At 37.8% G+C, this 24,813-nt stretch overlaps 1 protein-coding gene across 4 annotated transcripts in view; it reads left to right on the top strand.

The window, feature by feature from the left end:
* Positions 1-24,813, top strand: part of LOC124554685 (rho GTPase-activating protein 190) — a 278,320-nt gene that overhangs the window by 232,408 nt on the left and 21,099 nt on the right. For all 4 annotated transcript variants that reach the window (XM_047128306.1, XM_047128305.1, XM_047128304.1 and 1 more), the window contains one exon: positions 11,602-11,941. In XM_047128306.1, the coding sequence (XP_046984262.1) occupies positions 11,602-11,941 (340 nt within the window). The remainder of the gene's footprint in view (positions 1-11,601; positions 11,942-24,813) is intronic.

Below are 24,813 nucleotides of genomic sequence, written 5' to 3'. Positions count from 1 at the left end.
CCAATAAAACACAGTCTTTGGTTAGCCTTACCCACAACATTTTCTATGTCTTCTTTCCAATTTAAGTTGTTTGTAATTGTAATACCTAGGTATTTAGTTGAATTTAAGGCTTTTAGATGAGACTGATTTATTGCATAACCGAAGTTTAACGAGTTCCTTTTAGCACTCATGTGAATGACCTCACACTTTTCGTTATTTAGGGTCACTTTTCGCACCATTCAGATATTTTTTCTATATCGTTTTGCAGTTTGTTTTGATCTTCTGATGACTTCATTAGTCGATAAATGACAGAGTCATCTGCAAACAACCAAAGATTACTGCTCAGATTGTCTCCCAAATAGTTTATATAGATAAGGAGCAGCAAAGTGCCTATAACACTACCTTTGGGAATGCCAGAAATCACTTCTGTTTTACTCGATGACTTTCCGTCGATTACTACGAACTGTGACCTCTCTGATTGCAGATCCAGTCACATAACTTGAGACGATATTCCATAAGCACGCAATTTCACTACGAGCCACTTGTGTGGTACAATGTCAAAAGCCTTCCGGAAATCCAGGAATACAGAATCGATCTGAAATCCCTTGTTAATAGCACTCAGCACTTCATGTGAATAAAGAGCCAGTTGTGTTTCACAGGAACGATGTTTTCTAAACCCACGTTGACTGTGTGTCGGTAGACAGTTTTCTTCGAGATAATTCATAATTTATAATGAACACAGTATGTGTTCCAAAATCCTGCTGCATATCAACATTAACGATATGGGGCTGTAATTTAGTGGCTTACTCCTACTACCTTTCTTGAATATTGGTGTGACGTGTGCAACTTTCCAGTCTTTGGGTACGGATCTTTTGTCGAGCAAACGGTCGTATATGATTGTTAAGTATAGAGCTAACGCATCAGCATACTCTGAAAGGAACCTAATTGGCATACAGTCTGGACCAGAAGACTTGGTTTTATTAAGTGATTTGAGTTGCTTCACCACTCCGAGGATATTCACTTCTACGTTACTCATGTTGGCAGCTGTTCTCGATTCGAATTCTGGAATATTTACTTCGTCATCTTTTGTGAAGGCATTTTGGAAGGCTGTGTTTAGTAACTTTGCTTCGGCAGCACTGTCTTCGATAGGATCTCCATTGCTATCGCACAGAGAAGCCATTGATTTTTCTTGCCACTAACATACTTCACATACAACCAGAATCTCTTTGGATTTTCTGCCAGGTTTCGAGACAAAGTTTCGTTGTGGAAACCGTTGTAGGCATCTCGCATTGAAATCCACACTAAATTTTGAGCTTCTGTAAAAGATCGTCAATCTTGGGGATCTTACATGTGTTTAAATTTGGCATATTTGTTTCGTTGTTTCTGCAACAGTGTTCTAACCCATTTTGTGTACCAATGAGGACCAGCTCCATCATATGTTAATTTATTTGGTATAGATCTCTCAATTGCTGCTGATACTATTTCTTTGAATTTAAGCCACATCTGGTGTACTCTTATATTATTAGTTTGGAATGTGTGGAGTATGTCTCTCAGGAAGGCGTGAAGTGAATTTTTATCTGCTATTTGAATAGGTATATTTTTTCCGTATTTTTTGAGGATTTGGGGATTACAATATTCAATCTTGCTACGACAACCCTGTGTTCACTAATCCCTGAATTGGTTTTGATGCTCGTTATTAACTCAGGATTATTTGTTGCTAAGAGATCGAGTGAGTTTTCCCAACTGTTTACTATTCGCGTGGGTTCGTGAACTAACTGCTCAAAATAATTTTCAGAGAATGCATTTAGCACAATTTTGGATGATATTTTACGCGTACCTCCAGAATTGAACATGTAGCTTCGCCAACATATCGAGGATAAATTAAAGTCACCACCAACTATTATCGTATGAGTCGAGTACGTGTTTGAAATCAAACTCAAGTTTTCTTTCAACCTTTGAGCAACTGTATCATCTGAATTGGGAGGTCAGTAAAAGGATCCAATTATTACTTTTATTCCGGTTGCCAACAATGACATCTGCCCTTACTAACTCACAGGAAGTATCTACTTCAATTTCGCGACGAGTTAAACTACTTCTGACAGCAACAAACACACCATCGCCAACCGTGTTTAGCCTATCCTTTCGGAACACTGTTAGGTTCTTCGCAAAAATTTCAGCTTAGCTTATATCCAGCTTTAGCCAGCTTTCAGGCCTAAAACGATTTGAGCATCAGTGCTTTCTATTAGCGCTTGGAGCTCTGGTACTTTCCCTACACAGCTACGACAATTTACAACTGTTATACCAATGGTTCCTGTATCTACGTTCTTCCTGTGTTCAGCTTGCACCCTTTGTGACTGAAGCCCTTTTTGTGTTTTCCCGAGGCCCTCTAACCTAAAAAAACTGCCCAGTCCATGCCACACAGCCCCTGCTACCCATGTAGCCGCCTCCTGTGAATAGTGGATACCCGAAACCCAACCACCCTTTGGCGCAAGTCGAGGAATCTGCAGCCTACACAGTCGCAGAACCGTCTGAGCCTCTGATTCAGACCCTCCGCTCGGCTCTGTACCAGAGGTCCGCAATCGGTCCTGTCGACTATGCTGCAAATCGTCAGCTCTGCTTTCATCTTGCAAGCAAGACTGGCAGCCTTTACCATTTCTGTTAGCCGCTCGAAACCAGAAAGAATCTCTTCTGATCCAAAGTGACACACATCATTGGTACCGACATGAGCAACCACCTGCAGTTGGCTGCACCCTGTGCTCTTTATGGTATCTGGGAGGACCCTTTCCACATCTGGAATGACTCAACCCAGTATGCACATGGAGTGCACATTGGTTTTCTTACCCACTTGCAGAAAGCTCCTTCTGGCTTCACACATTCAACAGGTTTATTACCAGCAGCTTCTTTGACATCGCCACTGTTGGGCTGCTTCCTGCCTGCTCGGTGTACTTATCGAACATCGGTGATGGGTTAGCAGACTGTTGTAAAACACTCTCTCTCTCCGACTTTTTAAAGGACCAACTACCACCTTATTGCACTGCTCTCAGTGGTGTTTCATAAAACCCCTGTTACGTGGACAATTGTACACTAACTTTTTTATCCTTAGTGCGCGTACTGCATTATTCATACCATTTTCTAGCAGCACAGTGCACCACTTCATAGTATAATTAACCTTGTCTATTAATGTCTATGCATTGATTTTTACAAGATAGGTGAAAAGGACAAATAAATACAACATCTCTGTGGAAAAGAACACTCTGCTGCTGTAACTGGAGAAATAGCAGATGTGCATGATCTAGGAATAAGTGGACCCACCTGATGATCTCTGCAACTCGATCCACATTGACAACGTGGCAACCTGTTAAATTTCACCTGTATAACCTGGTCTGCCATTGTTCTGATGTTCCAATTTAACTGATAGCATGTATACAATCTGTGAATTAAATGGTGGGTCTGGGAACAAGATTGGTTGGCCATCAAATAAGTACCTGATGCTCCTGGTAAAAGCTACGATCTAACCAGTAACACATACAAAATCTTTGATTTAAATGGGGGGTGTGGGAACAGGGCTGGTTGGTCATCAAATAAATACGTAGTGCATCTCGTTAAAGCCGACTATTATCAAGGCTCTGTGTCCTCCAGTTAAGTCGATATACATAAGTAACAATTTAAAATCAAAGATAAATGTGCACCACACCAGAATTCACAAAAGCAACCAGTTCAAACTAGTTGTCTTCACAATGTAACTTTGATGAACTAATGAGCCCAGTGAGATATCAAACAAAATATGCTGCCACATGAGAATTTATGAGAGAAATGCTAGGATAGTTCTGATATTGCTTAGCATCTCACCACACAAGATTCCCCACAACTGTAAAATTTCCCCACTCAGTCATGAGCAGTAAGCCATCGGCTATTATCTACCACAAAGTATACACACAGTAAGATAATAAGCGTACCTGCACTTACTAGTACCAGTAAGAGACGTGATGTAAGCTTTATTCATCTGACCCAACCATGTCTAAATCTGTATTTATTGTCACAGTTAAAGATATAGCTTCTGAGCTCCGACCAAAGTCACTTTCTATATGACTGTACATAGTTATACTTCGCAAACATCAAATGAAGTAACAATAAACTTAACTGTGCCACTGAGGCTGAGCTGCTACCAGCTGTGAGGTCTAACTGTGGCCAACGCTGGTCGTGGCGTGCTGCAGACAAAGGGACACTACTCCTGTTTGATCTTTTTAGCAGACTCTGACTTCAGACAAGCCAATGTTTCTGATACTCATAATAAAGCCACTTTTCTGTGTCATACCAGTAATCCAATCTTACACTTCCTCGGAGCCCCTCTTGTAATAATTTATCATCGATCTGTGTTCTACAAAACATAATTTTTATGATGGACTGTTTTGTTTCTCCACTCTTTAGGGTCAGGTTTGACCCCAACATGCTGTTGCTACGGGATGTCTTTCCATTAAAACTACATCATACTTCTTAGATTTAATGGAAGTATTCTTATGCCGAGCTTCTAGAATATGTGAGATGCCTCACTCTCACCCTTCTTTGGGATCTCTTTTCCCCCTCACCTAGTGGACTCGCATCTCCTGTGAGCACATCTCCCTAGCGTCCATGAAAATTATCGAACACGGCTGCTGCAGGATGTGGGTTGCATCAGTAAACTCCAAAATCCACAGAACATATTTTATGCCCTGTTCACATGCATGTTATACTTTTTGTCAACTCAAGAGGTTACTTATTATTTAGTTTGGAAATGATCATAGACAGGTAAATAGCAGAGCAAGTAGAGGTGATGGAGAAATTCCTGTCTGTGTTGACAAGCAACGAACGCATTATTCAGCTAATTGTAGAAACTGATTGGTTTTAATTGGGCTTGCTCCAGGGCCTTCTACTCAAAATCTTTCATAAATAAATTCTCTAGAACTGGTGACAGAGGAGGAAACCCCTTGGCCACGCTGTCCATCTTTTCAGACTACTTTCCATTGGACAAAAGTAAGTTGAGGTGAGTACAAATTTGAAAAATCTCAACAGGTTGGACTCAAATTTCTTGTTTATCCATTCCATGGATTCCTTTTGTGGTGAAGAGGGACACTGTATCAAAACTCAACAGCAGCTCACTATCATTGATGCAAAATACCTGTACTTGTACAAAATGTCTGGAATTTTGAATGTGTTGTTTGGAATTTACTCATAGAGGGACTAAGGAGAGCAATCAGTTGCTTGGCAAGCCATGTGTTGCTGCTCCTGTATTCCTGACTATAGGCCATAATGGGATGTCATCTTTTGTGGACTTTTTGCAGCCCGTACAGCCATGGCAGAGCAGCAAAGTTTCTATACCTACATCGATACGCTGTGAGCCAACGTACGGTGGTCACGAGGGTACCCTAAACCGCTACTAGTAATTTCCTTTCCTGTTCCACTCGCAAATAGAGCAAGGCAGAAACCACTGTCTATATGCTTCTGCATGCGCCCTAATTTCTCGTGTTTCTTATCTTCATGGTCCTTACGCACAGTGTGTGTGGGTAGCAGTAGAATCATTTGGCAGTCAGCTTCAAATTCCAGTTCTCTAAATTATCTCAATAGTGTTTCTCAAAAAGAACATCGCCACCCTCCAGAGATCCCCATTTGAGTTCTCAAAGCATCTCCGTAATACTTGTGTGTTGTTTGAACTTTCCGGTAACAAATCTACGAGGGTGGCTTGAAAAATTTTCGGAATCACCACGAGAGGTCAGCGCTAGTGCAACGAGTTGTTCAGGTGATATTCATTGGACTGTTGCCTGTAAACACGTGCCACATTGGTGCTCTAGTAAGAGAGCTGTGGCGTTGATGTGGCTCTGTTGTTTTTCCCGTTTAGTGATTTTCAAAGATGGAAAAAATCAAAATTCGAGCAGTAATTAAGTACTTTGTAAGGAAAGGTATGAAAGGAAAGAACATTCATACCAATTTACAGAATACACTGGGAGACTCTGCACCTTCATATTCAACTGTTGCCAAATGGACAAATGAATTTAAATTTGGTTAGGTGATGATCTGTGCAGTGGTTGGCCAAGATGTGTCACTACTCCAGAAATCATTGCAGAAATGCACAAAATGGTCGTGGAGGATTGCCGATTGAAAGTGCGTGAAATTGCTGTCACTTGCCAGATATCACATTTTAACTGAAGAATTAGAAAGGAAAAAATTATCTGCAAGATGGGTGCTGCGACGACGTTGGATCAAAAACAAATGAGAATGGACATATCTGGACAATGTTTTGCCCATTTTAGGAGAAACTAACAAGGTTTTTTTGTGCCGGTTTGTGACCACAGATGAAGCTTGGGTTCACTACTATACCCCAGAGACTAAAACAGTCAAAGCAGTGGAAACATGCTGATTATCCACCACCAAAGAAAGCAAAGACAATTCCTTCAGCGGGAAAAGTCATGGCATCAGTGTTGTGGGATACGAAGGAGATTCTGTTTGTAGATTATCTCCCCACTGGGCAAACAATTACTGGAGAATACTATGCTAGTCTCCTGGACAAATTATAACAAAAGATACGTGAAAAAAGGCCAGGTTTAGCAAGGAAAAATGTCACCTTCTGTCAAGACAATGCTCGCCTGCACGCATGTGCCATCACCACGGCAAAATTACATGAACTAAGGTATGAATTGTTGCCACACCCACCTTATTCACGTGATATGACTCCATCAGATTTTGATCTCTTCCCAAAACTGAAAATCTTTCTTGGTGAACAAAGATTCACTTCAAACAAAGAATTGATAGCTGGAGTTGGCAATTATTTTGCAGGCCTGGAGGAAACCCATTTTCGAGATAGGACTTATACATCATTGGACCAATTGCATTAATCTATATGGAGACTACATTGAAAAATAAAAAAGTTTCAGTGATGTAAGTACTTTTTTTGTATTCTGTTCCGAGAACTTTTCAAACCACCCTTGTAGCAGCCTGCCTATGAATTATGTCGATGTCTTCCTTCAGTCTGACCTGGTACAGATTCTAAAAACTCGGGCAGTACTCAAGAATAGGTCACACCACCATCATATACACAATCTCCTTTACAGGTGAACTATTCTTTCCTAAAATTCTCCCAATAAACCGAAGTTGACCATTCACCTTCTCTACCATAGTTCTCATATGCTCATTCCATATCATATCACTTTGCAATGCTACACCCAGATATTTAAACAACTTGACTGTGTTTGATCTTCCTACTCATCCACATTAACTTACATTTTTCCACATTTAGGACTAGCTGCCATTCATCACACCAACTGGAAATTTTTGTCTAAGTCATCTTGCATCTTCCTACACTCACTCAACTTTTACACTTTACCATACACCACAGCATCATCAGCAAACAATACAGTTTCCACATCTAATGTACTACAATGAAGTTTCATGATTTCCTCTCAAGGAGATTTGTTGAATCACCTTCCATTTTTCTGTATGCTGTGTCATCAAGAAGTCCATACATTTTATGCTTATTCTATGAGCACAGTTCAACACCATAGTGTTCCTTTTCTTAGTAGTCAGGAAAACCGAATGTGGGTCTTCACATAACTCATGGACAGCAGCTCCTTCCTCCCCCGAAATGTTGCTCTTTGGTGGTGTGGGCCTGGTGAGCACACGACACATTTCACAGCATATTTCATCAGTGTCATTAACTGATATGGCATAGGTGGCCTGCTGCACACTTCATATGGTGTCCACAAATGGTAGTAATGATGTTGGAATCAGGACAAAGTTTAATCCTTTCCTGAGTGCCGACATTGCTGCATTGATGATCATTAATCTCTCTGTAAGGTTGGTCACATTTTACTTAGGTGGTTTGTGTATTTTTAATGTCTTGCTGCCATCTTTTCATACTGCAGTGTCTGCTTAGATGTAGAGTTTCTTAGTGCACTTTCGGGCAGTGTCCAGGTGACAGTGTCTTCCCACTCCCAACGAGTGGTAGAGATGGATGTCAAGTAGTAAATCAATACATATAGTGGATTCTCCATCTTACAAGTATCTGACTGGCTCATTTTGTGATGCTAGTGGCCGTTGCAGCCTGTATGTGGCGAGATATCTTGACAAAAGGCATTATCAAAGTACCATTTGACACCTAAGTTGAAATGTGAGAGAGAAGAGCAGCAGCTCCGTCTTGTTCCTTAGCTTGCATTTGTTGAAGCATTTCCTCCCCATAAAGGTACTTTTATGTGACCTGATCTTATACCAGCATATTTCTAACTAGGAGAGTACTCAGTTATCTGCACGGATCATGTCATAAGTTCTCCATGCTGTTTCAGCAGACTGACTTGTTGCCATCTATTCCTGACAGTGGCCACTGTGCTGGGGTTGTTGTCCTTATACTTATTGGGCATCACCCCTTCCACCACTATGTCCCTATTCACCAGGGTACTATGAAGGGAATCTGTGAAATTTATAAGCAAGAAATTTGAGACCAACTTGATGAGACTTTTTAAATTTGTGCTCACCTCAACTTTGTACTTGTTCAATGGAAAGCATTAAGAAAAGATTTTGGCATGGCAAGGGATGCCCTCTATCACCAGATGTAGATGTAGAGAGTCTGTTCATGAAAGATATTGAGATGAAGGCACTGGAGCAAGCCCAACTAAAACCAGTCTCTTTCTACTGTTTCGTGGATGACACACTCATCGTTTGGCTACATAAATGGGACAGCTTAGGTGTATTTCTCCATCATCTCAACTCATTCCTAACACACCTACAATTTACCTTGGAAGTTGTACAGGAGAGCATTCTCCCCCTTGATTTCCTGGTGAAATAGAAACCAGATATCAAACTGGGACACAGTGTGTACAGAAAACGTGCACATACTGATCTGTATCTACTCGCTGCCGATAGTCACCACGACTCCAAGCGTGATGGCATTTTACGCACAATTGTTCACAGGACGCTGTCCATCTGTGACCGATACAGCCTTCTAACTGAGCAGAATCACCTGGTGATAACATTCCAAATTGGTGGATACAGCAACAAGCAGTTAAGGCATGTCTGACTTGAGATAACCCCTTGAGACTTCTCGAATTTGTGCTCATATCAGGTTGCTTTGTGTTCAACAGAAAGTGTTAGGAACAGATGGATGGCATGACCATCGTTTGTTAAGAGTTAAGGCATGTATTCACATAGGTTGTACCTAGGCAACAGCAGGATGAAAAGCATGTGCACAAATCACTGGTGTGCTTTCCGTTTTCAGGAATACCTCCAGAAAAGCCAGCAGAGTCTTGGATTTTGCCCACCCACAAAGACGTTGATGCTAGTAGGTTCAAGGATCTACCTAATCAGTAGAAGAAAGTGTGCTGTGAACATATATACCATACCGGAATACGCCAGCCCAACAAATCAGCCATGGCTGACAATGATATAAAAACTGACTGTACCATAGGTTATGTAAAAACCAAAATACTTTGGCAATCCTCCTCCTACTGTGATTGCACGATTAAGGAGGCCATTGAAATTATTGTCAAAGATGGTTTCATTGACAAAGATAATGACCTACAACTGTGTCAGGCATGAAAACATGCGCTGAATCTAGAAAAAGCAAAGTTTTCATGTACAGTTAGATCAGCACCCAGAGACAATAGTGTGTACAGTGGGGCTGCATTACACAGCCCCCCCTCCAGTGGCTTTGCAGACAGCAACAGGAGCGGAGTGGTGGAGGGGGTAATGGCCAACATGAACAGGACACGAACTCAAGCAGAGTAGTAGTCATCAGGAACCACCAGAAGTCAGCAAGACATCTGTTGGTTGAAACATCATGGAGGACATGCAAACTAGACCTTGGCAGACACCCAAGGATTCAGCGCGTTAGAAATACATTGGCAAAACATCAAATTGCTTATCTTCTAATGATGGAATGATTAATTTGTCTATACCTAATCAGTGAACACCACCAGATTCCATCCACATGAGTAGGGTGAAGATTTCTCATCATCACATCAAAAAGCAGTAATTTTAAGTTCAGACTGTATTAATAACTTTCTTCTTACTGTACCTAGATGTGGCTTGTAGACATTTTTGAAACTATATTAACTACCATTAAAACACTACCTCCGGCATCGCTTTATTGATTCTCTCATAAAATTTTCATCCAGAAGCTAACTGTGAGGACGTCACTGTACAAAGTGTCACCTACTTTATCCTAACGGGATGTAATGCTTCATTTGTTTGTTTTGTTGTGCTCTTTACTGTGCCCACAAATCTTCTATTATTGTCTTCTATTATATGGACACTTATTATAGTACTTTAAAAACTTAGTTTAATTTTTGTGTAGTTTTGATTAAGGAATGATGATACTGGAGCTTTCATCTAGATTTCTTGTTAAAACTAGATTAGATTTACAAGAGAGAGCTTTGTTGCATAGTTTTGTCGGTAATCTGAAAAGTTAAGGCTGTACTATCTTTCTAGTTCACCTAATTTCAAATGGTATTGCTTCTTTGCTCCGAAATTGAAGTGGAACTTACATTTTCAACCTATGAAATTAAAGCTACTTCTTTAAGGTAATTAGTGGAACTGTTCCAGTTTTTGTGGTGATCATCAGTGTCAACAAGACAAACAACTGTGCGAGAATATGGTTGGATGAAATGTGTCAACCTTCTGTCAAAGAGATAATTAAAAATAATTGTAGTAGTTCTGTGTTAGCAGTGATGAGATGGATTCCCTCATTATTATTCTCAGTTTTACTCATAAAACACATTACTGCTCCACATACCCATCATTAGTCTTCTGGTACTCAATTTGTCTCATCTATATGTGTTTCTTAGACAGCAGTTTTCTTGAATCAACTTATTTCTTTTCATTTGATTTCCAGTGCTGGATGTGTGTACAGAGAGCATCACGACCTATACATTTGGTAGGATATCAAGTCCATCACTCTGCAGATATCCCATATATGAACTGTTTTGGTTTTCCTGTTACATTTGTTCCACAACAGCTCTGCTCCTCTGCACAACTAATTTTCTTCCGTTCATGAGTTTCCTACTTCTTTTATTTCTTTACCATCATAATCACCACCACCACCACCACCACCACTTCTGCATGGTTAATTGTAAGCACAATCGACTCCTTGCTCACCATCTTCTCAGAAAATCAGCCATTTAATATATTTATTTCAGAGTGACATTTCAACAAGTTTCTCACTTGTCATATTCTGGCAAATTCTGTAGAGTAGGACAAACAAGAAATTTATCAAAAGTCACTCTGAAATAAACATATTACTCATAAGAAGAATTCATCCACACCTTGAGCTGAGAAAGCTTGCATCCACATTTAATGTAGTATGCTGTTCTGTCATATTTCATCATGCAGCCATGAACTTACCATACCATAGTGATTCTCTCTAACCTATGTTATAATATATTTATCTTTCTATATACTATGGTTAATTCTCCTGCAAAAGCACTTGCACAAATGAAAGCAATGAGCACTATATCTTTCTTTTCTAAGTCATGTATGTAACACTCTTGTGCATTTAAAATAATTAAGTATTAACATCCATTAAATTGGTCAGTATGCAGAAGATCCACATACTGATTGCTGTAAACTTCTTAAAACATAATTAATACTAGATCTTTCTTTCAGGTAAAAGACTGTGACAAAGCATCTCGCAGAAAGGATAAACAAAAACTGAAATCAGATGAAAAGCAGGAGAAAAGACGCATCAAGGAAGAGAAACTTAAGAAGCTGGCTGAAAAGGAAAAAGAGCGTGATAAGAAGCGCTCTAAACAGAAAGTGAAAAGTAGCCCAGTTACTCATCAGGCAACTTTACAAGACTTTGCGCAGTCGGAAAGTAATTATATCCCTTTGCTATTGGAAAAATGTGTTAGGTTCATAGAAGAAGAAGGCCTTGACTCAGAGGGAATTTACAGAGTTCCTGGAAATCGAGCACATGTAGATCTCCTCTTCCAGAAATTTGAAGAAGGTAACTGTTTTTCTTTCTCTATTTTGTGACTGACCAACACATTTTTACAGTTGCTTCAATTTGTCAGTTATAGCCAGAGTGCCTTTTTTCATGAAGCATTCTCTTCAATATTTCTCAATGGTATCCAGTTACCATATCAAAAAACTGTGAAAGATATTGGCATAATCTTGATGAGCATCTAAATTGCAAAGAACAAACTACTGCAGCTTGCAGGAAATCTCCTGCCGACATGCAAACTAAAAATTTAGAAAAATATTTCCACCTCAAATTAAACAAAAATTAGTGCAGTATTTAACCCTGCCAAATATTTACTACCATGCTGTTGTTCAACCTAAAACAAATATAGGAAGTAGTGGAAACACCAAACAACTTGAGCTAGAAATGAACATTTTCCTAAGATACGTGTTCAGCATTCGATTGTTTGGTCATATCTGCCCTTCCTATACTCAAGTTGGATGTAAATGGCTAGGTGGCATGATTTTATGATTTTAACATGTGGTGTTTACTTCATCAGTTTCTTAGTCACTGGCAAGCACAGCTTTTTTTTTTTTTTTTGTGTGTGTGTGTGGGGGGGGGGGGGGGTGTAAAATATCACACTATGGTCAACAGTTTACATACTGTATCCTCTTTCCATTTCTTAATCAAGTACTAAATAACACCAAAAGCTAGCTACTAGATTTATAGGTAGCATATTTACCAGCCAACATCACATTTCTTACATTTTTATCTCAACAGATTGTACTAAAAGGCTCATTTTGGAGAGATCTTTAATTTGGTGTGTATTAGCTTTGCTGCATGCTTAATATTTTTCAGTTTTTCAATCCTAAACTTGAGATGTTTAATGTTTCAAGTGTGTTCAGTCTGTGATGTTTCTGTGATGTCACTTGCCTTGTGCTGTGATTTGCTGAAAGAAGCAAATCTTGCAACTAACATGTTTGTGAAGCTAATATACCACATTTGTCTGTATTCATACTTATACTTGTTCTGTATGAAACCATAGAGTTTAACTGATGTAGTGCATTAAGGATCTCTCCAAAACATGTCCTTTTTAGTACAATTTGCTTTGCTAAAATGTGACATCTTTGGATAAATATGTTACCATCCTTCTTATGTGCTTCATTTAGTAGGCTAAAATGTAGTTATAACAAAGGCAGTGGCAAAGTGTCCATTAAGGCTCTAAGGCTGAGCGTACTCCACAAGATTCCAACGTAATTCACCCGAATTGAATTTAATCCAATCGGATCATGTACCCTCATAAATGTTTTCAAATATTTTACGTTTGAACTTCGTATATGCACCTGCCAGTATAATCCATCACTCCTCTAGCTTTTCAACCTGTAGCAGCTCAGAATTCTGTACTTGTTACGTGCATGCACAGTAAGCCCGTTTCTTTCATGTGGCAGACTGGGCTTTCTACAGCGTGGATACAATTTTTAAAAGCTGGCATTTGCTTTGTTTCTGCTTCTCGCCGGTAGGTGGATACGTGCCTAAGTGGAATGACAATCATTCGGCAGTTCCCTAACAGATAGCACGACTTTGCATCATCTAGCATGCTAGCAGCAAGCTGGACAGAATCAGAAACCATTAGCTAGTAATTTAAGTGTTTGTTTAAAACGCAAAGAACAATAAAAGATTCATAATCCATAGAAAGTAAATGTGAATGTGTCTTTGGCTGTTATTGGAAGATGACAGAAAATAGCCTACGTATTTTCATTGTTCCTGAGATTAAAATTTAGTAGCCTTACTTATTTCAAACATTGGTAGTGCCATAGTGTGTCTGTAGGTTTTCATGTCAATAGTACTAGACATGTTTATGAAGAAACCTGGAACATGAATTTTGTAGTTAAAATGTAGGAAGTAGTGGTAGTGATTAACTGATTAGTGAAGTATATTTTGGAGTGCCTTGTCACATCTCTGCTGTCATCATCAATTTGTCTTGTAATTGTGTTGTAGAAAGGAAAACAGTAAGTTGTCTAATATTTAAATCATTATTTTGTTACACATGATGTTGTTGGCTGCCTCAAACTGCCATGGAGGCATTTATTTCATCACAAGATCCACTGAATTTTTTAATCGAAAGCCCTACGTTATTTTCTCTCTTTCTTTGGAAGATAAACTCCTGGTGAAGAATGAAAGCTGACACCAAATCTGTCTATTAAAAAGCTTATGGAAAATTTGTGAGAGACTTCTGAACACAATGGTACAATTCAAAACCCTGGTTAAGTGGCAGTGCTGCAAGGAACAAACTTTTTTCTTTTTGCTGTGTGCTATTTGAAACGGTTAGTGGTAAATAGGCTAAGAGAGTCTTCAAATCCTTTCAAAAGCTAAAAAGTTTGCATGTTTCATTTTACATATCGCAGCAGCTGTTAAATACAAAAAGTTACGTACAGTAAAAAATTGACCACGCGCTTTTAGAAACAACATGCCTGGATGCCTTAAAACATAGGAGAAGGTTGATTGAAACAGAAGTATAATGAAGAGACTTATTTCGACTATCTACTTTTTAGCACAGCAAGAGTTAGCTCTTCAAGGTCATGACAAATCTAAGGTGTCACTAAATAAAGGAAAAAATTTAGAACTTTTGAAAGATCACTTAGCATTCGATTGGGTATTTAAAGGCACTGCTGATGATATACAGAATGAATTAATAGCTTTTATCGAGGATGCTGTTGAAGAACAAATTTCAAGTGAAGTTAAAAATAATCCTTTTGCATCAGTACAAGCCGACAAAACAATCAATGTCTCAACTAGAATTCAGATGAGTGTAATTTTTTGTTTTGCAGATAATAAATCAGGAGGAATTCAAGAGAAATTCATAGGGTTTTATGACGTATCCAAAAATCAGATGCACAAGGTATAGCCACTGTTTTGTTGCGAGTGCTAAGCAGTTGGAATATTGATTTAAAAAAAATTAGTATTGCAACATATGACGGCTGCAGTGCAAGGGCAGGGAAAAATTATGGTGTCCATTCTATTGTGAAACAAGCATATCCTCTCTTTATCTACTGTGATACCCATGAGTCTACAGTGCTAGGACCTCCTCAGATCCCTTATAAACACTGGAGTAAAAAACGTGTTCTCTGAATGTGTGAAATTACTATTGTTGGTTCTTGCAACCAGCACGTTTTGCACAAGAATCATGAGTACATTAAAACATATGAAAATATACCTTCACAACACAGTGACATATGACAGATGGTCAAACTTGGAGATTCAAGCTATAGAGAAGGGAACTGTGAAATCTTCGACCAAACAGCAGGAGTTCATATCTCGTGTTATCGACATGTATGCCTAGAAAAAGGACAGGAGGATAGAACTAATTTATAAAAATATTTGATGGTGAGTTACTATGTGCGGTATTTTTATTCGTGTGTAGGTGTTTAATATTTTTATGCATTTATTTATAACAATTTCTACAGTAGTTTCATCTTAGTTGAAATATGTGACTGAGATACTTTTGCAGTGTTTCTAATTTACAAGTTTTTGTTTATATATATATATATATATATATATATATATATATATATATATATATATATATATATATATATATATATATAATTTTTTTTCTTAATTCGTTATTCTCAGCCTACCCTACAAAAAATGCCATGTTTCACAACTGAACAAAGAAATTGCTTCTTATCACCTATTCATGCATGTTTTGCTTACCTTAATTCATTTTTTCATAGACGCGATCAGCTCATCTCCCCTTCCGCACTGCAAATTGGTCTGTGGCCATTTCATTGAAATTTGAACAATTCAGTAATTCTTTTTCAATAACACATAGCAAGTGCACAATGTCTGTCTGTCTGTCACTCATAGTATTTCACATGAATATTTTCACCCATGTTAGCATAGAAAAGCAGGGCTATGCATCTCTGGTTGCCATTGGGAAGGTCACAATTACTTACAGTTGTTTAACTCTTTCAGGAAAGCTTCTGCCAAGTTCTTTTCATGTATAAAGCTCCGTATAAAATCCGAATGGGTGTACAACTCATTCAGGTCATTATGCTACTTTCAGTGGTTTTTTTTTTTTTAATTTTTTTTTTATTTATTTATTTTGCCAAAATAATTTGATGCTTTGGTGAAGATGAAAGTTTAAACAGCTGTGCAACTGGAAAGTGATCGTTAAAACTGAATCAATCACTGATCTGAGTCACGATGCAGTCATAAACATCTAGTACATGCATCTTTCTTGATTCCATGTAATGTCTCCATTTTGCAATTGATTCTTCTTGTTTCCAGTGATCATCAATGTCAGTAGAGGTCTTAACACGCTGAACAGATAGTGCAAAATGAGATACATGTCCGATAGTTTTCACTGCATCAATATTCCGTTCCTGTAGTTCATTGAACAGAATGTCACAATGAGGCATGATTTTATTAAAAAATGTAACAAGAAGTGGAAATCTTCATCTTGCAGGAAACCGTTAAGTCGCATAGCCTTGTTTATTGTCCTGTGATCATTAGTGTCACTGTAAATCATTTTTTTTGCATGCACTCGACAATTTCTGTTTGGTATTTGTATATAGTGGTAATGCTGTACAATTTGAAATTCTAACTGATGGAATGGCGACATGTAGGAATACGTTTCTTCACTATCTTGTCAAGAATGGCTGAGTGGTTAGGAAACTGGGAAAAGACGGGTAGGAATTCTTTCAGAGTTGTTGAAGAAGATCTGCGCTTGCATAAGGCTTGTTACACAACATTCAGCAATTAAATTTAACTTGTGTGTGTAGCAGTAAATAAAGTGAGCATTTTATATACTTCTTTAATTCTCTGTTGAATTCCACTTTTGTGGCCACTCTTAACAGGAGCACCACTGTAACATTGAGGTATCAGTTTCTCATGTGTTCCATTTACTTTTGTTTAGCTTGCAGAGAACAGCTACAGTTACATCATCTGCAGTGTGACATTTTGTCATACAGAGGAAATAAATCTTTCATTTATTATCTCCAATAACACATACCAAATTATTAGCACCAGTTGTGATAAGTTTGCACAGTCAGTGGTTTCATCAACTTAGATTGTGAGGAAACTTGTCTTAGACAGCTCACTCATGATGAGGAATACAGGAGTCCATTTTGAATAGACCTAAGGAAACCTGAATTTCTGATTTTTTTAAATGTGCTGCTTCAAGACACCATCCAGTTCCAACATTAGACGAACTAGCCTTCAAAAAAAAAATTCCTGAATTCTTAAAGTTTTCTGTTTTGTCGCCAGTGTCAGAAACAAAAAACTATAAAAACGTGTATACTATATGTCAGTTAATGACAAATCAAAGCATAATAGAGACGTACACAGACAGAGATTCAGTAGTGAAATTTCAGCTACTCTGTTCATTGGCCAGAGCCTTCAGGAGGCCCATAACTGCTGCACTCTATTGAAGTCAGCCCCCAGACCTCTGCTACACAGAACTAAACTGCCGTTTCAAGGCACAGCATTAAGATTAGCTACTGCTTGTTAAGAAAACATCACTCGATATCGGAAGGTCCCAAAGCATTGGCTGTCACTATTTAAACCAGTGTGTGGAATATTTGAAATGCCTACTGATGATTTAAATTCTATAATACGTCATTGAGAAATATATTTTAATGTGTATTTTGGGGTGCCTTCACCACAGAGACTAACTATGAGCCACACCTGCTCACTGGTGTCCTCAGTACCTCTCCTCATGTATCAAATGCCTATCACCATTCCACAACTGCTATACCATATTGGATACGTCCAGCATCTTGGCTGTTCCTTTGCCCCATTTAAGCCATATGACAATGGAGCAAATTATCATGTAACCTGCATCTTACTCAAAACTACTCTGCATTCAGGAGGAGATTAAAGTTTTGTTTTATCATCAGTGCAGTTTATCTCTCTATGCATCTCTCGTCCTTTCTATTTCTGTTTCTTTCTTTCCATCTAATCTGCTTATTATACCCAGTTAAAGAACATAGTGAGGAAATTGCTTAATGTTACTAAGACTGACATGTCTGTAATTTCACATCATATAGCTATATAATTTCCCAAAAGTGTTTTATGTTCACATGCTATATATCCCATGTCACTTAATCAAAATTAGCGATTGAGACATCATTTTCCAGGTTCACCACTAATGACGAAAAATGCACAGATAGTTTAAAGTTATTTTTTTCGTTAAAAAACTTTAGTTTGAAAACATTTTTCTAAGAACAGTGTAGAATGTGCCATCTGTTGACAATCTATTTAACTAACACGCACGACTGTGGCAGCAGTTTGGTAGATTCTTTACGCAAGAGTAGTCTGTCACGTGATTTGCTGCATGAACAAACTGAATTACATCAACTTTCATCATCACGGGTATGTACCATTTACTTTTATAACTTAATTTATTGCTTATTAGATTTAACTTTTAACTCATCATTACTTTACAGTGATTGTTTTAAACTCAATACCATTAATCTCTATCACTAGCAAAGGCCAACAAACAATTATGACCAGGTATATTTATTTGTTATTAATTTTTCTTAACAAATGAATAATTACAAAAACCAAAAACTTTCAAATGTCTCCTAATTTTTTTCTTCTGTATTTCAAGTTTCTACAGTGCCATCGGGCACAACATGATAATATCGAGAGAGTGACATCCAACCAGAGGGCATTCCACACCATAGAAACATGTCACAAACTGTAGAAGAAGAAATGCCAGAGGAAGTGATGAACATAGACAACTTCAACTTCAGCAAGATAGAGAAGCTCAGTGCAACTGTAGACAACACCTATCAGTGTTCAGTGGCAACAATTTGTGCAAGACATCGACTTTGTGTCACCAACTTACCTACTTCACCTCCATCAAAATATAAATGCAACTACATAAACTACCAAAAAATATTGTTCTGCCCATCTTTTCCTTAAAGGCAATGAAGTTCAAACACACAGTGCTGATAATATGGACCAAATGTGTGCATGTTGTTCTGCGGGGTTGCTTGCATGGGAGTTCAGTGACAATTCAGCTACCATGTGTTCCACAAGGGGGAGGTTAACTTAGACCCCATTAAAGTTTGTAAAGAGCTTCAAAACCTCATAGAACTGAATAATGACTATACTAAGAACAACATAGGAAATATTAGACAGTTTAACAATGCTCTGGCATTTGCATCAGTTTAGTTGAAGACAGGTGATATTTCTTGCAGCAGTCCACATTGCATGGATAGGTGTATCATATGGTAGGAAGTTGCGCCAACTTATGCTGACCTCTTCATTATAGATTTTGATACTCCATTACATCATCATATAGAGAATAAAGCCAATAGAACCTGTTGCAGGGAAATGCTTGATACACATAATCCTTATGCAAAAGATGTAGCTCGCCGTGTACCCGATTTTCAAATACAATTCAATACTAATAATACATTTCACCCTGGAAGATCCATTGTGCCTACAGTCAGTGAGGTGGCTGCTGTTTTTAGCACTGGTGACAGAACACAACCAGGTAATTTTGATTTTGTCCTCTGTTCTAAAAGAACTGGCACACTTACGACAGTACCTTACTTGAATCCTCATTTTGACCTGATGTGCGGTTAACTGCTTTTTCCATATGGTGAGTTTGGATGGACTGTAGGTAAGCCTCATGTTCAAGTTCATGATACTGCATTGATAACAGTCACAACACAGCTACAGTACTATTGTTATCATCTAGCAGTTGGAGAGGGTTTCACTGTAATTCATGCTTCAGGTAAATTATTTCAACAACATATTGTTGACAGTTATATCAAAGTAGAAGGTTTATTCAATCTCATCAAAAAGAACTTGTAGCTGATAGTTACAAAGGTTTGATGGACTTTCTTTACACTGATGCTGAACAAGGGGGAGCAATTGGGGAATATATATACTGTATATATTGATCTTCCTTCTGCTTACAATGAGAGTCCTTGCAGTATGCTTCAAAATTATCAAGACGCGACAGCCATTGTTGCCCACTTGGGAAAGCCTGATCTGCTTCTCACAGTTACTTGCAACTGCAAGTGGACTGAAATTACCTCTCAGCTGAAACAGATGAACATAGATCTGAATTAATTTCTGTGGTTAAATTTGGTAGCTTTATTACACAATCTGTTTAAAAACACATGTACTATGTGTAGTCATTGGTTATGTTTATGTTGTTGAATTGCAAAAGGGAGATCTCCGCCATGCACACTTTGTGCTCATTCTGTCAAATAAAGATAAATTACATTCATTCGAAGATGTAGACACTTTAATTTGTCCAGAAATTCCAGATAAAAAAATGGACCCCAAACATTTTGAAGTTATTCAGGAATTCTTGGTACACAGACCTTGTGGTACTGTCAATCTGAACAGTCCCTGCAGGCAAGAACAAAAAATATTAAAAATTATCTAAAACATTTTCAGGAGGGAACTGACTTAAATGTTGATGGTTACCCTATTTATAGACGATGTAGTAATGGCATTACAGTGACATTTCGATCATTTATTGTTGATAGTCGATGGATTGTACCATTCTGCAGATTTCTCAGTAGAAAATAACACTCTCATATCAATCTTGAACATTGTTCTTTGATCAAATCTGTTACATATTTGTTCAAGTATGTGTATAACAGAAATGACTGCATGGCTTTAGGATTGCATTCAGATTCGGAAGGTGAATGACAACTTGTTGTTGATGAAGTCAAGATTTACTTGAGTTGTTGTCATGTGAGACCACTTGAGATTCTATGGTGATTACGCGAAGTCTGGCTTTTCCACCGATGTCATACGATCAAGCGACGATCTGTTGTCCATTTATCAGAACAACACATGATGTACTTTCAGGCTAACCTTCATAGGGACTACAAATTCGTGGCATTTTTTAATTGTTCAAGTACAGTATTACCTCACACAACTACCTTTACCATGAAATTCCAGAACATTTTGTGTGGTCAAAAGGACAATGGATTATTCACAAGAAAAACACCAAGTGCTTTGGACACACCTGCACAGTGAATCCACCTCCAAGTACAGCTTCTGCATGTCTAAGGATAATAATCATTTGGCGGTCTAGGCACAGTTGATGTAATACTGTGTTCTCTTTACTTTAAACTGTAGAAAAATTACATTTAGTCATTAATTAACACTGGATGGAAAGAATGTTTGCAGGAGGCTGCCAGACACCAAATGCCAACACAATTGAGACAGATTTTTGCCATCAACTGTATATTATGTTCTGTCAATATACCTGAGTTGTGAACATATCAGGACACACTCTCAGAAGATTTTTGAGAGACAGCACACACACACCTGAAGTCTACAACCTAATGTTGTTAGAATCGGAGAATGGTTTTAAATTTCATGGCAAATCTTGCCAACAGTTCCACCTGCTGACCCGTGAAAAAGTTAAATGAAGAACAGAAGGCAGTAGCTGATTCAGTCAGAAATAAGATTCCCAATTGTTGCCTCACCGATGGACTTGGAGTCTCTGGAAAAATATTTGTCTACAAAACTTTGTATCCCATTTTATGAAGTGAAAACAAAGTTGTTTTAGATGTTGCATGGACAGGTATTGCTGCCAATCTCCTGCCAGGGGGACGCACATCTCATTCAATTTTCAAACTACCTGTAACTATCTTAAATGTATCAGTCTCATTAATTCTCACTCACACTAAGGATGCATAACTTTTCTGTAACTCTTATCTCATCATTTGGGATGAGAGTTCACTGGTTCCGAAAGAAGTGCTAAGTGTTGGCGATCGACTTTCAATGAATAATAATCTCCCTTATGGAGACAAAATAATTCTGTTTGGTGGAGATTCCTTTCAAATATCACACATCATTAGACCTGCTAATGGAACAGTCTTTGCTGAAACGACATTTAAATGATAACCGTTATGGTGTCATGTTAAAATTCACAGATTGGCTAAAGATATGAGGGCAAATTATAATACCATATTCACTGAGTGGTTACTTAAGTTGAGTAATGGTGAATTAGGAAATCAAACAGATTACTTCAATGAAGCAATCAAAATTCCTAAACATTGTTATTGTAATTACAATAGTTTTATTGCCACCATATTCAATGCCACAGAAAGCAATGAACAAAATGTTATGCAATTCTAGTTGCAGGCGATACTATGTTCAGATAATGATGACTGTACAACAGTTAATTAATTTGTGACTTCCAGTTTGTTACATGTAGAGGCAAAGGTCTACCTCAGCTCTGGATTCTGTCCATCTTGAAGACATTAACAACGTTCATATGTGCCCTGTAGAATTCTTGGACTCATTAATTCCATCCAGTTTACCACTTCATCAATTGCTTGTAAAGAAAAGTGCTATTATTGTGTTAGTTAGAAATCTTAATGCTAATCAGGGGTTCATTGTTGTGCAATATTAGTTGTAACTCAGTTAGATGAGTACATCATTGCTAAATTCATTGACTTGTCTAAAAATGAGCTCATACTGCCCATTAACCTCACACCTTCTGATCCAACCTTGTCTTTCCAAATGATAAGAAAACAATTTGCAATGAAAGAGCCTTTGTTGTGACAATTAATAAAGTGTAAGGTCAAATGCTTTAAAGGGCAGGATTGTATTTACCAGAATGTGTTTTTTGCATGAGCAGTTATACTTTTTCACGAATTTATGCATTCACTGATATTTATGTTTGTGCTGAAGACACATCAGCCATAAGGTTAACAATGATCACGTTATAACTGCTTACATTATTTTTAAAGAAGTTTTGTAAAATAAAGAAGTTTGAAAAAATAAAATATGACAAAGACAGTATTTGCTTGGTATATGTTTTACAATTAAACATATTGTATATAATGATACTGATTTTTTCTAGAGAGACTAATATTTGTTACTACTATTCAAATAATACCTTTCATTAATAGGTATTTGTATTTATGTATATCTCTGTTACTGTATTACCTGCTGGTAATTGAGCAGGATAGAGTGCAAATTATTTGCATGGGTCAACTAATATTCATTACTATACATTGTCATCGTCATTATTATTATTAAATATTGCTCATGTACCATACAATCTGTAATGTTTACTCACTAAGAAAGCCTGGTTAGATGTAAGAGTGTGCCTGAAGTCTCTATTCCTGCTAGGTGAAATAAATACATAAATAAAGACTGTTGTAACAGTCTGTAGTTCTACATTATTATTTCAGTACTCAGTCATACCTGCAGAACCAGTACCACAGTGTCCTTACAGAGTGGTTGTTTTCACACTTGTGCTTTTTGCATATTCCTTGTTTCTTACATCATTCCCAGCTTTATGTTAATATTATTGAATATAATGAGGATATATGGTATGAAGACAGAGTTACTCTTAAGGGAATAGTCAGGCTAGTCATGTTGAAATCTGCCATGGTTTTTTTGCCACTTGTACTCCATGTTAGTTACAATCTACATGCAGAATTTCACCACCTGACATGAACTGGAGATTATTGTAAGGTGATAATGAAATATGACATTTTTTCACATGGTTTCCACCCTTGAAATTGTTTTCGTGTACCTTCCTGAACTTGTATCACTGCCCATTAGGTTGTGAGGTAAGTGCTTAATCACCAATTGAATGTGATCATAAATTAATTAAATATTAGTGGACAAATACAGCTTATATTGTATCCATAACATTTCTCCCAAATTTGTATGGAGTATATACAAATATATGGGGCAATCAGATGAAAATGAGGTAGATGAAGTGCTATAACTGTTAATACATTTAGCCTACTGTGAGACAAGAACAGTTAGTGCCTTCATGGAAAAATGGTTGAAGTTGCCTACGGAACCGTGATTGTACTCAGATGTGCAACTTTTCGTCTGAAGCAAATTGACAGCCATGAATGTCTTTCTTCAAGGCTCCAAAAATATGGAATTTTCATGGTGAAAGACAGGGTGTGTATGGAGAATTGTAAGGGCTTCCCAGCAAATCTTGTGCAGTAGTTAATACAACAGCCGCACCAGCTTTGTAAAAGTCATGATGACCTTCCTCTTTGGCTGCGAGGGCCCAGTGATCATTGACATTCTGGAACACAACACCACAATTAAAGTGCACCAGTACATGGACACTTTGCACAAGGTTGTTTCGACTATGCTGCAGAAGTTTCACTGGAAAGCCTTTACACATCCTCCATAAAGTCCTGATCTCTGACCATGCCACTTACATATTTTTGGAGCCTTGAAGAAAGATATTCTTGATTTGGTTTGGATGAAGTGGTGCATGTCTGGGTACAATTATGTTTCTGTAGGCAACCACAAATGTTTTTCCATTAAGGTATTGACTGTCTCATCTCACAGTGTGATAGATTTGTCAACATTTACAGTGATTACTTTTAAAATCATATAGAGTTGACATACTTTTTTCCCATCTGTCTCATTTTCATTTAACTGTTCCTTATAAATACCAGGTTTCCAACATTTCAACATTAATTTTATTCCTTGTAACTTTTGCAAGAATGTGAAATATTGATGCAATGCTCTAAACAGACGTTTTTGTTTACTAGGAACATACAATTAAGGGACATATTTCCAGCCCTTTGAGGTGCAGACTTAGATGTTCTGAAACAAAATTGGGTCAGATTTGGGGATGAATCCAGCCTAGTATCAATACATTAAGCAGTGCGACTCTTACCAGATTTTTAAACAGGGAAAAGGAAGACTGATAGTGTACTTATGACTGCAACATGAGAATGTTGTCATGGTGGTAAACTGGAAACTGCAGTGGTCTATCCATAATGATTTAATCTATTAATGTTAAGTAAAATGCCTTGCACTGATGGAAAAATTCTTTGTCTAACTGCCATCTCGCTGACATTTCTTCTCCATCCTCTTATTCTCAGGGCTCTCATGTTTCCTTCCATGGTGTGCCGCCATTGTTGACATAGCCTTTCTTT

Source organism: Schistocerca americana, chromosome X (assembly GCF_021461395.2).
Source record: "Schistocerca americana isolate TAMUIC-IGC-003095 chromosome X, iqSchAmer2.1, whole genome shotgun sequence".
Lineage (NCBI taxonomy): Eukaryota > Metazoa > Arthropoda > Insecta > Orthoptera > Acrididae > Schistocerca > Schistocerca americana.
Note: the sequence above shows the minus strand (reverse complement) of the source record. Positions and strands in the feature narration are given on the sequence as shown.